The sequence below is a fragment of the Polyodon spathula genome, chromosome 5 (genome assembly GCF_017654505.1).
Source record: "Polyodon spathula isolate WHYD16114869_AA chromosome 5, ASM1765450v1, whole genome shotgun sequence".
Taxonomy (NCBI): domain Eukaryota; kingdom Metazoa; phylum Chordata; class Actinopteri; order Acipenseriformes; family Polyodontidae; genus Polyodon; species Polyodon spathula.
The window spans coordinates 1,872,367-1,891,243 of record NC_054538.1 but is presented as its reverse complement, the minus strand read 5'-3'; the positions used below and the strand labels follow the sequence as shown (position 1 = coordinate 1,891,243).

At 38.0% G+C, this 18,877-nt stretch overlaps 1 protein-coding gene across 1 annotated transcript in view; it reads right to left on the bottom strand.

Annotated features, from left to right (window-relative positions):
- The window catches only part of LOC121315401 (14-3-3 protein beta/alpha-1-like), a 12,003-nt gene extending 6,183 nt beyond the window's left edge, over window positions 1–5,820 (bottom strand). The window contains exons 1-2 of the mRNA XM_041249456.1: window positions 5,717–5,820; window positions 4,459–4,889 (exon numbers count right to left, since the gene is read on the bottom strand). Of these exons, the coding sequence (XP_041105390.1) occupies window positions 4,459–4,752 (294 nt within the window). The 5' untranslated portion in view covers window positions 4,753–4,889; window positions 5,717–5,820. The remainder of the gene's footprint in view (window positions 1–4,458; window positions 4,890–5,716) is intronic.
- Window positions 5,821–18,877: the final 13,057 nt, after the last annotated feature.

The window sequence follows — 18,877 nt, the reverse complement described above, 5'->3', positions numbered from 1 at the left end:
ATTATTATAACGGAATATTGATTCTTTGAAGTAAGGTGATAATGTCCTTGGAATAAAGTCAGTTTGGTGTGACCATAACTAGTTCTTATCTTATACAGTAAATAGGATAAATGAGCGATTTGGATTTTTGACAGGGTCCGACATTGGACTGAAAAGGGGAAATTGTAATGTCGGACCTTGTCAGACATAGAACCACAAAGGGTTAAAAAGCCCATTTAGTGGTTTCACAGAAAAAAAAAAAAAACGACATTAAACCAATTTTACTATTAACGTGTTTCTCAGTTTTGAGTGAGATACACGAATGGATTAACAGGTATCAATCGCACTGAAGTAGATTAGAAAAGACAATGTAAAGAGACCTATATAGACATATGCAGCAATTTATAGGAAGCTATTTATTTTAAAATGCTCAGAGCCCTTGCAGCCAACGCACTTCCCAAGATGGCCGACTTCCGTTTTTCTCCTGCTGTCGAGACCGCACAGAGGGGGATGCGTACTACTCCCCTTATACAGCGGCTTTTCAAAATGGTTTTATTTTAAAAATATATATATATATATTCAGAAGTTAACTCTTATTAAAATAAACCGAATCTAGCACCCCTAATGCAGATGCACGCATATTATTCTCAGTTGTTAAAAACTCAAGTGCTTTATTTCTTTTTAGAAACTGGAAGTGTTCTGATTCGAATAGAAGCTGTGCCTTTTTGTTTAACTGATGCACATTATTAACTGTTCTGTTAAAAAAAAAAAAAAAAAAAAAAGAATGCTTGTTCTTTGTTTTGAAAAATAAATGTCCATGCATCGATTATTGTTGATAAATGCGTATACGATAACAGAATACAAAATTAGGGTGCCAATTGCACCAATAACAATAAGCCAACGTCAAAAAAAGTCCCATGAATATAATATGGCAGCCAAAATTAGGTCACAAGTCAAAGTCTAGAGTGCCATTATAATTTCCTCAGTTTCAGACACTGAAAACATGTAACCGGCATCTTAAAACAGCTGATGCATCAGTGGCAGATTTACAAGTACACACAAGGATAGCCAATAACACTACACCAAGTTTCAGCAGAACTGAATAAGCCATTCTAACGTAGCCTTATGTTAAACTCTTTGAGAGCGCGAGTGCCTTCATATACCACCAGACTCAGACACAGGTACCTTAACTTGTGCTAAAGACCAATGACTTTTGCACTAAAATACTACAATGAACTATCACTTTAACCTTATTGCAAATTGTCAGCGTTGCTGTTCCAGGTGCTGAAATATGGAAATTGCTGACAAAGTAATTATGAAAATATGCAAGTCTACAGCGAGACATACTGATCAACGCTTCCACTAACAAATGCTGTCCAGTAAATGCAGCAACACCTCCCACCCTGAATACAATCAGTTTTAAATGATGACAAAGGCAACTCAAACTTAACACAGGTCTGTGACTTCCACCCCAAAGCTGTAAATACAACAATGGAGCCATCAGTGACATGAAAAGGGAGATCCATAACCTACATCCACTGTATGAAAATGCAAGATTGACAGACAGAGATACTCATGCTTTAATTAACTTGTGCTATACAGATCCATATAACAAGGTAATTTCCCCTCAAGAAAACTACAAAACTAGACTATACAATAGAATGTTTATCTTCAATTACATAACTCTAAAAGCCAACAATTGAAATATGTTTGCCCTACACAGGCTACAGATTAAAGCCAAATTGTTCCTTCAGTTCTACCAAACATGCATCCCGACCCATTACCTGTACAATACAAAACAGGCAAGATAAAATTAGGCCTGAAAAAAAAAAAAAAAAAAAAAAAAAAGGGATAATTAATAAGGGATAAGGGATTAATAAGGGATTTGTGCTAATTTCTGGTTTCTCCCAATTGAGAAACTATTACCAATAAAAAAGTACCCCCCCACTGTGCGCCACTGACAACCACAAACGTGCTGCATAAAAGGATCTTGTTCAAGCCTGACTGACACAGTGGCGATTCTAGAATACAGCTCCAATGCTCAAATCAACCACACTCACTGGCACAATGAGCCACAGATACACCAACCCTGTTCCAGTTTGCAAGACAAGCTGGAACCAGGACATTTTCTTTGTACAAGATGCGCTACACTGAAACGTGCATTTGCTTCCAGCTACCCGATGGCATTGTCAGCATCCTACAGAAAACGGCAATTTAGAAAAGGAAAAAAAAAAAAAAAAAAAAAAAAAAAAAAAAAGGGGGGGGGGTAAATATTACAAATAACTTCAAATTAAGTATCAGTGCTCAAACAGCCATGGTTTCTCTCCCTTCCTACCGGGACAATATCAACATGCACTCAAAGGAACGAGTTACAAAATCTTGACAAAAAATTGAACTTATAGAAAAAAACAACTTTCACGTTGCATTGAAAATTCTTATCTAAATACATCTGGCAATTAAAAACGTGCTCTGCAGCTAGAAAAAAAACACATAATTTGACAGAATGAAGATATGACTGGCTTAAAACCACTTCAATTAAGTTTTTTTTTTCTTTTTTAAAAAGACAGTTTGGGTTATATCAAAACTAAAGGTAACATTCCATGAGCTATAAAATAGGCAAACCCCACCCAATTCATAAATACAGCATGCTATACTGCTATTATAAGCCCATTCAATTCAGTGACATCAATACCCCCCCTCAGGAACTGCATTTGACAGGAGGGAGGATATAGCCCCTTCCAGGGGCCTGTTATATGGAATCAGCATGATTCAGTTTGCAGGTAGACTAGGACATCTGTGGTTTAAAAAAAAAGACACACATTTATTTCTGAATTGAATAAAAAGGCTTACATCAATCTGTTTCATTGTAATGAGATATCTACGGTATTAGGTAACCTACAAACTAAAAGGAGTTAGTGCAGCGGCAATCATTCAAAAATACGGCTTGAAATGTACTCTAATGTGTTATCCAAATTAATTCTGCCCTACAAAAAAAATTTTGTATTTTACTCCCAACATTTATTTACTTCAGTGATAACACTTCACAGATACAAAGTATTTTAATATTCAAACATTAAAAACATTAACAAATACTGTCTTAACTAGCAGTACCTGTCCAATAGCCTGATTAGAGAGAACAGATAAAGTAGTTATGCAACACACAAGGCAATATCCTCAGTTTAGTCAGAGTGGGGTTCCCCCACCCAGTGTTAAATCTTAGCTCGAGGTCAATGTCTATCAATACAGCTTAAACTCAGGCAGAACAAAGCACTGTTCAAACAAGGCCTGACTCACCTAGTCACTCCAGCTCCACCCTTAAGAAAACACACACCTTAGCTAAACTAACCAACACCACCTGCACACTTCACAGCGACCATCTTATTCTGTTATGAAACAGAATAGAAGAGGTGTGTGCTTCACTTAATGCTAACAAATAAGATTGGACAAAATGACAGGTCCAGGATTACCAACTAACTTTCCATTAAAAAGGTGCAGATGTGTGTGGATGGGGAGTTCAATTCCTTTGTGAATTCAAATTCTCACCCAGAGCTGCTGTTCACAGACCTAGCACCATTACTGAATATTGTAGGATTAACTATGTTTATGTTATATATATATATATATATATATATATATATATATATATATATATATATATATATATATATATATATATATATATATATATATATTCAAGTTTTGTGGAAGGGTGTTGCAGCAGGCATTTTGGCTTGTGCCACCCACTTCCCATCAAAAGGACTCTTATCAAGTCTGAGCCCCTAATCCAAAAGGCATTTTGAATTTCTACCACTGCTGTCTAGTCCATGGAGAACAACCAATATCCCCATGAGCACAACTTTGAAACAGACTATGTAGCTAGTCCCTCCTTTCCTATGGACAGCAACGCAACTCCTGGTGAATTAGACTCTCATTCCTGCAGCAAAGCATTTATTGATCCAAGGCAAATGGGTGGTGCACCTGCGGCAATACTGCAGACACAGGAGATGAATGGTGCACAGATTTTGTTACCGAAGATACAATACTATTGAATTTCAAAATCAACATGGCAGTACTGCAGCAATGTCAAAGTCCACCAACGACGCACGTCCCATACATTTATGGAAACAGCACCGTTGTTGGTTGGACAAACACCTTCAAACAATATACTCTGTCTCAAACCACTGACCATTAGCACATTGTAAAAGTTTTGTTTATGTTGAGTACTTAAGTAAACTCAATTACCTATTGATATGAACATGTCAAAGTAAAACTAACATCGTATTTGTGCAGATCTCAAACTGCACAAATCATTTGACTTCTGCAAACGATGGTATTACATACAGTACTTACCCTATGTATTTTTTATCCTGACACACAAGTCTGAACTTTGCTAAAGTGAAACGCGGTGCACTCTCTCCCCGCCCCCCGCTTTAGAAATTAAGGTTATTCCAGAGGGAAGTGCGTTCGCTCTTTACTCACCAGCACATCATTGCAGATCTCCCTCAACTCTGCTTCCACCTTCTCTCGGTATTCCTTCACCATCTGGAGTTTCTTATCACTGCCTTCAGTTTTCTGTTCGATGCTGGAAATGACCCTCCAGGCAGATCTCCTGGCACCTACAACGTTTTTATAAGCGACCGAGAGAAGGTTTCTTTCCTCGTTGGACAGCTCGGCGCCCTGCTCGGTCACCGCCTTCATCGAAGCTGCCATGTCGTCGTAGCGCTCGGCCTGCTCAGCAAGCTTTGCCTTCTGAATCAGCTCTGTTTTATCCATTATAGTTAGATTTAGTTATTGTATTACTATTATTAAATTACAAAGTTTTCAAAATGCGACGAGGATCAAACTGAGATATCTATCGTTTGCAAACCGTTGAGCAGTCGTAGATGTGCGAAATTACAGTCGTTCAAATCCTGAAAGTAAAATGGAAACAAAAAGACAAATCAGTTCGTTGCACAAAACCAGGTCAACACACCAAGCACCGATATACATACAAACTGTTAAATATCAGCATTAAACCCCATATCGAGATGATCAACTCGATTGCATAATCAAAATTGAATGGTTAGCCTTTTTATACCATCAGACAACTCCACTGCAGACTTCGCTAAACGACTTCATTTAATTTACATTGGTCCGGGTTTAACCACACCGAAAGCAAGATATATACACAAGTCTGATAAATTATAGCCAAGTGAAGTCTCACAATGGGGAGCTGCTGAAACTGTAGCCTGGGAGGGTAGGTACAAAAAAAAATTCAAATCTCTTTAAATACATTTAATAAATAATCGATAACATAATACACCCATTATCTATCAAAATAATATTAACCGGTGCCTGTCAGCTTCAAGTGCCTATTTCGTGATCCCTTCCATGCAACACCTTGCAAATAAGGTTGCGGTACTTCCCTCGCCGTCTACTTCGCGTTTCATACCAAACCACGACAAAGATAACCACAAAATACAACAAAAAAATAAGTACTATTTTGACATATACATTTACAGAAAATGGCGGCTTCTTTGAGTAGGGGAAGAGCAATTGCCGGGATAATATTTGATTGACAAAATGGATGCGGCAAAAACTGTGCCGCTACAATGTAGTAAACCTGACCAGTCATGGTTTCTGGCCTTATTTGAATAAAGCTGTCCTCTGTTTTAATGTCTGTATCCTAGTTCCGTAACCCCGATCATGTTAAATAATGTAACCTGGCAAGAGATAATAAAATTAACATGAGACTAACCTCCTCTGTCTCCGTTCGCTCCTCCAAATTGATCCGCTTTGGCCGGGCTTGAGGGAAAAAAAAAAAAAAAAAAAAAAGAACCCTCCCGTCTCAACCAAACCCTGACAGATTAGACGTATCTAGCCGACCCGGCCCCCAATAAGAAGCGAAATATCCCCTAGTGGAACGATATCGTTCAGGCTGCTACCCAATAAACTTAGAGCGCGGGGAGTAGAGGCGGGCACTACGGGATAGGTTCGAGTGGCCGGTAGGCTGCGGTTGGGGCCACGGGGTTTCCTCCAATAAGAACAAGGGAGAAAACGTCACTATTGCTATGGTAATCCCCCCCCCCCCTTCCCCTTACCACAACCAACGCCACTACTTAGCAGCAGAATCAGAATCACAGGTCCCGGGCGTGGCAGTATGCAGTTCTGCCGCTCTAAGTGTTTTTTGTGCAGTTGGTGAGAACTAATGTAATGAGTTACACAAGCTTGTCAGTCGCTGTCCTTGTCAGGAATTTCAGTAATGCGCTGCCATTTTCCATTGGCAAGTCGGTGTGTTGCAGTTGTGTAAAATGTGACAGTCAGTACATGCGTTATACATGTCCCTTGGTGTAGGAGTTGTTCATGGATGATCTGGTCATATTGCCACACATTAAAGAGTTAGGACTCCACGTTTTCATAGATCTACACACTCAGTAGTCACATGCACAGACTATGAGATATTATGAAGCAAAAAAAAAAAAAATTGTAGCTGATGTCAAGCAGCTTTTGTATATTGAGTGTGTTGTATCACACCTGCTCTGTGCCCTAACCCCCACATCTTGTTTTAACTTGGCTAATTTCGTATCACATATTTATATGGTTAAACTTCCTTGCCCTGGTTTTGTTTTTTAACTGCAAATTGGACATTTCAATGCTTTCGTCTGCAAAATGTGACAACGTTTGAGTTTTTGATCAGCCCTATGTGCCAGTAAGTGCCTGTTTGCTCTCGTTCACTCTGCACATGACAGAAGGCACAGTTTGGTGTAAACTTGGTGTGCATTGATTCATTAAACCTAAAAATACTGTGCTGCACCTGCAATGCTATTCAGATACTGTCATTTTTTAATTTACAAACTCAGTAAGCTTTCAGCTTGAAGTATGTAGAAATCAAATAGACAATCCCAAGAAAATTTACCATGCATAGTGCGCAATGGCAAACAACATATACTCAGAGTTTCTGGAGTGTTTGGTCTGTAAAAATACTTCATCAATCCTGACAGATTCTTCTTTTTTTTCAGATATGCAGTAAAGGAAAATAATTGACCCATGCAACATGGGCTAATGAGACCTAATATGTCAAATCTGAAAGGACCAGTAACACAGAGGCACCTTAAAATGTAACTTCTGTGTATCTTCTTAACAGTTTTATTGTGTTGCAAATAGACCCTGTATAGATCTGCTGTTTGGGGGAAAAAAAGTAGGGATTGGCATGGCTAGGAATGTGCAAAGCAAAACTCATTCTTAGTTTCTGTGAGGCCAAATATAAAACAGTTGAGCTGCATTAAGTAAAATGTATTAATTTAAAAAGTACTATGTGACAAACAAACAAGTAGTACAGTACATGATCTAATATAAATATAGATATATATAATGTAAAAAATCCTCACACTCTCACGGTTCATTGGCCCTTTAAGAATAGACCCAGGAAACAGAAATTAATTTTTTTCAGCGCTGATGCACACTTTTAATAAACACAAAGTCAAAAATTAAACAAAACAAACAAGCACCTAGCTCCCTCTTGGAGCACTAACTATACAGTCAGGATTCCCTAACTACTATCCCAGACAGCTAAGCTGTTTACGGTACCCAAACACAAAAACCACACCGTTGAACACAGTACCTTACTACGACTGCTCGGAACCAGAGCACACACAGCCCCAAACAAACTAACTGTCTCTCTTAAATACCCTGCACCTGGCTCTAATTTACAATTACCACCAGGTGCAGGGGATTACTAAACAATAAAACAATTAAACAATTAGCCCAATAACACCCAAATGTGCATTCTCACATTTTTTAGCAGGGAAGGATTTTCACCCATCCCTGCTATCTCACTATATATATATATATATATATATATATATATATATATATATATATATATATATATATATATATATATATATATATATATATATATGTGTAGTGTCCTTGTCTTTTACCAGCTTATAATAGACTCCAAGCTATTTATTATCTTGTACCTCTGGATAAAGTACAGTAAGGCTGGCAGGATAGGATTGAGCTGAATAGTCTGGTGGTTTTTCGATGTGGACAGTTTTTGCAGTGGAGGCTAAGGAAAGAAACCAAAATTTAAGGTAGTTTAGAATCTAGGAGAGGCAGGAAGAGGCAAGTGAATTCCACCCTGTGCCAGTAGTTGTAATGCAGTTAATTGCAGTACATGTCTGTTCTAACGGTTTGCACTGTGTCAGTTTGGCACTTGTGTTGCAGGCTGTATTCCATCATTACTCAGTCTCTCTTTACACATTTCTAATGAGCAGCTTTTATTCTGAACTATTCACCCCAAGAAAACTGTAAACGATACAGAGGAACTGACAGCTACAGCAATATATTTGTGTTGGGTTTTAATAGCTGAGTGGCAAGATATACCAGCCTAAACAAATTGCCAGTTACAGAGTGTATTTTTGGTACAGTTTGTGAAGCCTCAGATTAATTTGAATATTTATTGTGTAGAAAAAATAAATAACATAGAAGTATAAAAACCTTTGTTACTGATACCTATTTACATAGTCAAGACTAAAAGCGCACTTTTATAAAATAGCTTTATTAATATTATTTCTTATCTTAGTAATGTAACTTTAAAATTGCTGCTTTTGTATTATGTGTATACTGTTATTTAAATGGTCTGATTGTGGCAGTTGTATGTGCGACATGCTATACAAATTTATTATGGTTTGTTCTTTTTTCCGTTATGTACTGTACAGTGCTTTGTGATACTTCTGTATAAAAAGCACTGTATAAATGCAATAAATAAATAAATAAAATATGCCTAAGCAACAATAAAGTTGTATCCTAAAAAGGAGAAAATAAAAACCTTTTGGAAATAGAAGGAGCATTATTACACTTTGCCACTAGTTTTAAAGGTAAAGTCTTACATGAACATTATGTAATACAAGGATAAGGTTTTTTTGTGCATTGTAAATAACTAGCCAGTAGTAACTTTGATGTAAGTGTATCTATTTTAATTGGAAAGTAAATCAGTATTCAAATTGAGGTGGCACTGAATTGTTTGCATTGTTTGTCTATTATCTTTATTGTATTGGTTAGCTATCTCAGCACCACACCCGTGTTTTAAGGTTGTGTAAACAAATACTCCTTTTCCACTGGCTATTGGTTGAGCCGAGCGAGAACCAAACCATAAAACTCTGGTTTCACAACACATCTGAACGCGGCTTGGAGCCGTGCAGGACCAGGGAAGGGGTTAATGATTTTCGTGATTAAGTTGCGTTGGTCCGTCTGCTCTAGGAAGACAAACAAAAATACAAATGACTGCCCTCTCTAAAAAGCGGTATTCTCCTGTTGCATAATCAGCCCGTTGTTGCATTTCAGTTTTATTTAGTAATATATGAAGAACAAAAAAGAAGAAACACACAACCATAACCTTTGGATCAGCCATTCTCAACATCATCTACATGCGACTCGACACACATTGTGTACGTGACATCAGTTACAGGCCTTGGGATTTGCAATGGAAAAACAACCATTTTGAACTTTGTTTCAGCGCCCCTGCAATTCTGAGATATGTAAAATAGTGTATTTTCCTTTAAAATGGTCAATTGAAAAGCATTAGATCCTGATTTATGTTAACATCCTTTTCAGTTTTCCTGGTTTCTTCCACACTGAAATGTTTTCGTGCAACACGATCGCTTAAGGATACTCCCCCTTTGATTACCTACTAATTCCTTTTGTGTATTATCCAGTTATGTACTCTTGACCATTCTTGCTTATTTATAGCTTACTTCCTGAAAATATTCATTGCCAAAAGTCCAGTCTTCCTCTTCATTGTTAACATCCATCAGAGCCAGTTTGTTAGATATATCATTATTGTACCATTTTTGTCTGGGACTTAATGAATACTTTGTTGAAGTGGAAAAATATAAATAAATAATTTAAAATTTCAGTTGAATATGTTGAGCCAGTAAAGAAACTACTAGTGAGAACATGGAAGGAGATGGAGGTGTTGTCATTGTTTGATTTTTTTTTAAAGAGATTGCCCTGCAGGTCAATAGAATATGTTAAAAAAAAAAAAAAAGACAAACTCATAGGTATGTAGGATGTGACTATGATCATTTTCACTCTCAGCGTAGGCTAGCACTGATAAAATACATTAATTAGGTGGGAAAGAGAAATTAAATGGCATATTATGTGTGCACCCTTTTTGAAAGATTGTAGTTATCATAGCTTATTTTAGTTTTGTATTCTTAATTAAACTATTGTAAAAGTGCCCTGTGTCTGGGTACAGCATACAGAAATGTGTGATGGTTAATTCTAAGTATGTGAGGCAGTATGTGCCCTTTGCAGCTGTTCTGAGTTTTAAATATCAATACTGTAGAGTGAAAGTAAACATTGCTGGAGGGGAGTGAGCTCTGTTTTTGCTGGTAAATAACATGTATTCATATGGAAATAGCAAGAAACTAACACACATCAGCAAAAATGAATAAGCAGGTATTCCCTTTAAGTATCTGATGCAGCTGTCATGCTGCTTGTAATGTGTAAGGGTTTTAAGAGCTGTTTTCAGTGCTTGTTTCTTAACAGCCACACTGCTGCAGACTGAGACAGAGGCTAATGTTTGTTAAGGTGTGTCATGGCAACGCCACATTTCTCAGATTCCTCCAGGCTACTATAACACTGTGTGAGCAAGATAGGAGAGGTTATATTTCATGTAGAGTGGTGGGCGGTGTGAGGAGAGGTGAGTGGCCCACACCTGACTGGTGTCTTCTAGTGTTAACTTTCCATGGGACACACCCAGAGTGATAAAGAGGCAGAGGAAAGCCCTCTTCTTGAATACAGTTTCTTTCTGCTCACAGCGACTTGTGTTTCTCAAAGGGAGAGCTGTTTTTGATGCATGGGCTCAAACTGCCCCTCCCTGATTTTGACCAGCTACCCCTTTTCAGCTAAAAATGAGGGAGTCAATACACAAACCTGAATTCCGAGATCTTCAAATCACAATTCTTAAGTTTTGTTGGACCTGGCAAGTTGTTCAAAGAAGGACCGAGCTATTCTATGGAAAGTAGTGTTGGGGGATTAGCAGGAAACATTGTTTCTTCTAAGAGAACTCAAATAGTGACCCACCATAGTGTTAGAGGTGTTGCCTTATAGATGTTAAACCAAGTATTGTCTACATTATGGATAATTAATAACAATAACATGCTTTGGCATACTTTAGTGGTATTGGTCAAATTGAAAAGATAAATACAAGTAATTTTATGTGAAGCATGCACCACATTTCTTTTTAATTATTAACCCACAATAACCCAGGGAATTTGGCAATTCTTCAACAATGCAATCCTTTTTGGAGTCGGTTTAAAGATGGGTGGCACAAAGCCACATGACAGTGAACTAGAATTCCTAATTACTTTGATTCATGGATTCGGCATATGAGGAATCTAATGGATATTTTTTTTCTTTCTGAAATTGTGTTTTTTTAATTCTGTGATGAAATGTAACCCACAGGCCTGATAAATTAATACAGTTAAGGTGGTGAGGGAGTTATGTGTTCAGTATGACATTTCTTACTCATACTGAAATGAGGAGCACACCTACTTGCTGTTATAATTGATGAATAGGCAAACTTATATAACAAGTCTGTGCTGTACTCCACCCTCAGGGTCTTGTCTCCTGAATCCTGCCTAGCAACAGCTCACAATCAATCTCTCCTACACTACCTAGTGCTGTGAAAGATGTAAGTGAGTCAGTCTGGCATCTGTGTTCCAATGGTGTAATGTGCGGCAGAGTCTTATCCCTTTGGTTTCTGTAAAACAACTGGTGACAGTAGGGAGTCCAAAACTGTATCACTAGAGAGTCAGTCTCATTTTACTGCAGATAATAGGCTAGCACTCGCTGTAAAACCTGATCATTCTCATAATGCCTTCTGGTCTTATTCTGGTCTTTTCAGAGTAGCATGCAAATAATGCAACATCATGCTTGCTGTTGATTCTCTGTAAGTGGACACGTAGAGATAGCAATTATCTTTAAGGGGAAAAAAGAAAAATGAGGAAAAAACTGCCAGTGATAAGGACACAGTACTTTATAACGATTAACCAGCTTAGTAGTTTATTGAATATTAACCACTGTTTATATTCTCACACATGGTGCATAAACAGAAGAAAGCATCGTTCTTTGTGAAAACTTCACTTCAAGGTTCCTTCACCCTTCTCAACCACAATAAATCACCTGTACTGATTGTTGCTCAGGTAAACTGCCAGTAGCACTATGCTCACTAGTGGGGCGCTTTACCCAGGTAGAGATGGAGGGCTTTGCAAGGTTTGGACTAAATAGATCTCACTGGCATCAATCTCTTTATTCAAGCCTTGGGAAAGGGAAAATGCTTGCAGAAATCCATCAATAACCTCACATTTCTGTTATTTCTATTGAAATTACTATTTAATTATTTTTATTATTATTATTACATCTGCTGTAGTTTTATAATAGATCCCAAATAATAGTTTGGACAAACCTGGGACACAACCAAGCTATAGTTACCATAACATCTAAACTAATCACATTCTTGTTTTTATACGAATACAGTAATTTAAGACCGTGCCTGGGTTGTAATGGAGCACCAACCCAACATTGTAAAAAAGATCATCCCAGTATTGCCAGAAAATGTACTTATGTTTTTGAACAAATAAATGAGCTACACAGAACATGTATAGAATGTTTTTATAGAAAAAGTACGAAGCACGTGACACTGGAGTCAGATACATTGATATATCAATCAATATGAAAGTGGTTCCCTGCCAACAAAGACCTGTATCAATTAATAAGCCTATTTTCTTTGGCATATCCTGCCTTCTTTTTCCTGGCACAGATCACCTCTTTATCTCAGTTTCCTGGATTCTTCCTCCGTGCACCACTATTAGCAAAACAAAGCAGGCCAAGGACTGGAGTAGCCAGCTTAATGCTTCCTCTGGGGTTTACTCTGTATATTGTAGTGATGTCAAGAAGGACACAAAGCAGAGTTGCTTAAAGTAAACACTTGCTTTATTCTCACACAAATAAATCGAACAAAATAACCAGTTTAAACAATCCAGATTCTTGTAACTGTTCCTTCTTCTCCAGGCTAACCCCGAGGTCCTGCTCACAGCCCCTTTTATAGGGGAGCTGGAGGGAGGCAGTGCCCGCCTCAGCCAATCCACATATGGCTGGAAATACCCCGCCTGACATCTGGTGAGGGAAAGTATAGGCAGATGGCGATGGGAAACTCCCCAGCCCAGAGATCCTGCAAAGTCCCTGCCTGGCAGATGTGGGGAAAGTCCCCAGCCCAGAGATCCTGGAAAGTCCCTGCCTGGCAGATGTGGGGAAAGTCCCCAGCCCAGAGATCCTGGAAAGTCCCTGCCTGGCAGCTGTGGGGAAACTCCCCAGCCCAGAGATCCTGGAAAGTCCCTGCCTGGCTGCTGTGGGGAAAGTCCCCAGCCCAGGGACCCTAGAAAGTCCCTGCTAGGAGAGGTGGGTGGCACCCGCTCTTACAATATACACAAAGTAAACAAATAAACATGCAACACTGACGATGTATATGTAAGCTCCCAAAGAGACGGAAGCCTCAATCTAGCAAATTACAAACTAATGTACACACACACACACACACACACACATAGTAAGCACATTTTATTTTATGGTAGTACAGTTCTAAAAGAAAATGCAAGATAAACTACGTACTGAACAGCAGTCCTTCTGAACTTGGTTTTGCTGTTTTGTTTTTAGTTCAATTGTAATTCCAGTACTCAATCCCATGCAAATATATAAAAACAATGTGCTTACTATCTATGAGAATATTTAGTTTCGGTTTCTCTTGCAGAGAAATTACAAACAAGCAAGTTACAGTAAGAAAAAAAAAGAGTAGGATATATTGTAGTTTTTACAGAAATCAAACTGATATTCTGAGGTAATTTTTGGTGCAAAAAAACATCTACGTCACACTGTTGGATTGAAGTGCCACACCAGCATTGTCCTACCCCTTAGCAACCAATGGGCACTCCTTATTCGCTGGTACAGTACTCCCCTGCCCTTCTAACTCCTACCTAATAGGCTCTCGGTAACTGTCACCGATAAATGTGCTGTAGTCAAAGTAGGTTAGCTATATACGCTGCTACAGACAGACACCTACTATCCCTGCTGCTGCATTCTCTTTGTACGCTGCACTATATATATCGATTATATATATAGATAGATTCTATATATAATATATATAATATATATATATATATATATATATATATATATATATATATATAATATATATATATATCAACAAAAAAACATAATATAGTTTTTTGTATTGGGACTAGAAATTCACAATTGAGTTTGTTGTCTCAAGAATCTGTATATGTATTTCCTCATTATTCAGTTTCAGTAGACATAAAAAGGATAAGTCAAAGAAGTAACATCTATTTTCTTTTTTCCTCCACTTGTTTGAAACAAATGTCAAATAAGTGTGACTAATGAAACGTGGAGCTAGTGTGGACACAGAGCCTTCAGTTCTACTGTATTTGCATGCAGTGACAAATACTGGAACTGCCTTGGCTTATTGCTCAGTCTCCGAGCAGTTAAACCTTCATGCCTCTGAAATAATTCCACACTGCTTTAGTTAAAGTGTTATTACAGCAAGATAGACCTACCTGCAGTATAGACACAAATGGAGCAGTCATATTTCTCTTGAATGGGATCATTATTTTATTTTTTATTTTTTGTGTCATAAAACAAAATTCATGGTCCCCACCAAATCCCTACTGAAACTAATGTTATGATCCTCTCTACAATTCAGAACCTGTCTATTCTGGAATCCAGCTTGGTTTGTTACCCACCAGACATGATGCGGCAAGCGAAACTGAAATGAATAGAACCAATACTTTTGATATAGTATCTCTCACACCACAGGAGACGCGGAAGTGGCACTTGGAGCGCGGCAAAATAAATAGGATTGAATCAATGTGTCCCGTGTCAGCTGGGGCATTGAGCAATCAGAGAGCAGCTTCAATGCATGTGGTCCAGCAGGTCAGTGAAGCAAATTCCAAAACGACGCACTTTTGTTGTGCACTTCACTTGTTGTGGAGAAATACCCAGAGCTTTACGACGAAGATCATCGAAGGAACTGAAGAAGCCTGTGTTTATTGCCATATATGTTGAAATATCGTCAGAGAAGACACTAATAATTTCCACATCATGGTGACGAATATGTACCGGTCTTGATCGTAGCTTTGTCAATAGCAATCTTTAATAGTGGTACAGATCTGTCAGTTTTGACTAAAATCAATGTAAATCTGACTGCACAGTCCGGTACCAAGTCATATGATTTTTCTTTATAACTTTAAAATTCAAGCATGTTGCATAAATATACACATGGCCCCCAGGTATGGTACATCTGCAGTAAAATCCTTGTTTTTATGATGGAGAAAGTCAAATGAATACAAACCTTCAATTACAGGGTATACCTAGACAGTACCTTTAGTGTATGTACTGTGTAACAGGGTGACGTTACATACATGGGTTGTCACTGAATAATACTGAGGCAGTCACAGAGTATTTTGTGTTGATACACTGCACAGGCATGCAGATTTAATAGCAACACAGTTCCTGATGTAAAGGTACCAACAATGGTAATTCTAGAGCCATCGTGTCTGAGTGTGATCTGTCTGTTTTGACAGCTTGGAGCAGGTTGCTACACTTCTGTCTTTCAAGGGTATTGTGAAGCTCCTCTGCCTGCCTTCACCTGTGTTTCTTGAACTGAGCTTCTGATCCAGGAGAGTGTTTGTAGATTGAGAGATTGTGTGTTGATAAGTGTGTTGCTCGCAGGAACATCCAGGGATCCAGGAGTATCTACAACAAACTGAACACATCTTCAACACTTCTACACATAAACAGATCACTCTTCCCTCAGGAGCAATTTCCCTTCAAGCAGAATAACTGAAAGAAATGTGCAGGACGCCCCATGGAATATCTTCTGTTTAAACATTACATCTTATGAATTGTTAATGTAACTTTTCCTTTTCTCTAAATGGAAGACCTGTGAAGTATAAATATTTAAATGTATTCAGCTCTGATGTTAATCGAGGAAACCCTAGCCAAACTAAAAAGAAAACAAGTGGGAGACTTACTAACACAGTACTAAGCTAGAAGAGACTGACAGAGGAGAAGGACAAAATGGAACCACAGCTTATAAAAATCATGTTAATGCATTTTCATGAATACAAGAACAAGGTGTGAACCCTAATCAGATCTGGAATAAGAACCTTTCCCAGCACTCTTCTGACCCGTATACAAGTACATAAATCTCAAGTATCTGTTAATGAATAGTCCCTCATGAACCACTTAAAAACCTTACCAGAGCCAACAGACCTTCTAGATTTCTGCCCCCACCATGACACATTATCCTGTTATTCCCATGTATAGCACCAGCAATGATACAGTGGATGCGGTTGAGCATATGATATATGGAGGCTGTCTGCCTGAATATCCAATGGCCATGTTGACCTACTTTTGTATTTATGGGGATGAATGTCAGGGACTTTAGGCAGTGAAGTGGGCAGAGATACTATACTGATACTGTATATTGGGTTAAAAGATGGGTCTGATTGTTAGCGATGAAATCACGTAATTTATTGCATCCTGATGTGAAATCTCTTCTCATATTCTTTATTATCAATATTCTTTTCTTTATTTAACCAGATGAGTCAATTGAGAACAGATTCTCATTTTCAATAACGACCTAGCCAATGGGCTCACACCATAGCAGCAGAAACACACAACACCACACAATTCTTACAAACAAACATTTTGTAAAAATACAAAACATTTAAAATAATAAGAATCAGTATTAGCAGGCACAGATATCGGTCAGCAGGGATTTAATCATGCGGCTAAAGGCATCCACAGTAAGAAAACACTTTAACTTAATTTTAATTTTACATACTGAACCCAATTAGAAAAATAATTCTGAAACCATGCAAGAGAGTCCGTATTGAAACCAATACCATTCCTTTTCAAAAGAATGGCATGATCAACACTGTGAAATGCTTTTGATAGGTCTGTAAAGATAGCAGCAAACGTTTGCTTTTTATCAAGGGCTGTTATAATATCAATTAAAACTTTCAAAGCTGCTATGATAGAGAATAATTGTAACTGATAGAAATTACATCAGGTTTCCACCAAATTGCTCAGCTTTTTTTCCCCAAACAAAGGTATTACAGAATCACTCACAGTAAAAAGAATTCAATCGTAAAACCACACCAGCAATAAAGAGACTCCCTGATTGACCAATTAACAGCAATCTTCAGTGTCCTGCTCTCCCTCCCAAACATAAATAACGTTACGTCAGCATGGACCGTAGTCAGATTTTCATATTATTTGTCATATTAAAATTACCAAGGAGCTACAGTACATTTTAGAAAAAAGTCAGCCGTTAATCCTTGTTTCCAGTACAGTACCTTCAGTAAATCCCCTCTGTGTGGTTTGTTTCTACCACTGCATATGAGTCGGTTTAAAAACCGTGCAAACATTGCCTCTCGTCACGACTTGAATAGATACAGCATGATTTGCATCTGTGGTGTTTCTAGGGTTTTTGGTTAACAAGGTTATATGGGTACAAATTCAATCATCAGCTATCAATAATAAAAAAAATGATTGTGTCCAAATTATCCACAGATGCAGTATTGATTTCATATTCCATTTTTAGGGAACATAATATGTGACGTACAGTAGATACCATATTGCATCAAAAACAGGAGGTAACATTTGCTCCAAATCTCATTTAATCAGGTAATAGTACAAAGTGATGGATGCTGTCTGTAACTATTTAACCAGCTCTTTAGAAAAACCACAATCAAACTGACAGTGCTAGCTTCAAAAAGAAAGCTCATTGCCACCCAAGCTGTGCTCAGGATACAAACAGATGGGTAACAGTGTGGGACCTGCAAGGACCAGGCTTTCTGTTTCAGATCAATAGCTTATTGAGTTTTTCAATATGCAAAGCGCATGATAATCCGTTAATAGTTAAATAGACAGAAAGAGAGCAGACACGCAATTATCCCAGTGCATCTTTTTGAGGAATGTTCTTTTAAACAATTTATTTTTGAATGCAGTACAGTTTCACGTTCAGCATTTTCTTACACAACACTTCCTTCTTCCTGCAGAACACACATCACCAATATAACCTCACACACACACACACACACACTTATCAGTCTAGTTTGATGGATGACTGCAGTTATCACATCCGCTGCAAACGAAAGGTAAAAAAAAGCTTGACTTCTGTTGGCACCGTATTCAAATTTAACGGAATGCTTTTAGTGAGGCTGTTGTGTTCTCCCGTCCCTTAGCAAATCAGGATTGATCAGTGGATACTGCCTGCAAATTGATCTCCTAGAGTAATAAAAATAGGGAGGACAGCTTCAGAGCTCAGCTCTATCCTTCCAGCTTTATAAACTTCTGTATATGTGGATTACCTAGGCAGGCTTTAGAAAGGTGCGGTCAAGGGTTTGGGATACCAATTTCCTATCTCAGGGAACCTCAGTGCACTTCAAACTTAATCAAGGCTGGCTGTTCCAATTAAATGAATTTCTGTAAGGTTTAAAAGCTCTTTAGGAGCAAAACCATTTGTACTGGTCCCAGTTTCTTTGCACAGTTGAACAGTTCCTTGTCCAGAGAGCTCATTCAGCTCTATGAAAGTAAAATAAAAAAAAAATACAGCTGACAGCCGCTGGAGATGCATGTAAAGTTTATTAATGCCTTTCCAACATTGTAACAGCTCTCTCTAGTCTCCCCAAACTTCAATCTTGCCCTAATTAGGTCATTACAAATGTTGTAATGACATGCCTAACATTGCTCAAATTCCCATATATAATGGGACCAAAACACATAGCTCAAACTCTGTTTCTATATATCTCTATGGATCTTGCTAAGCCAT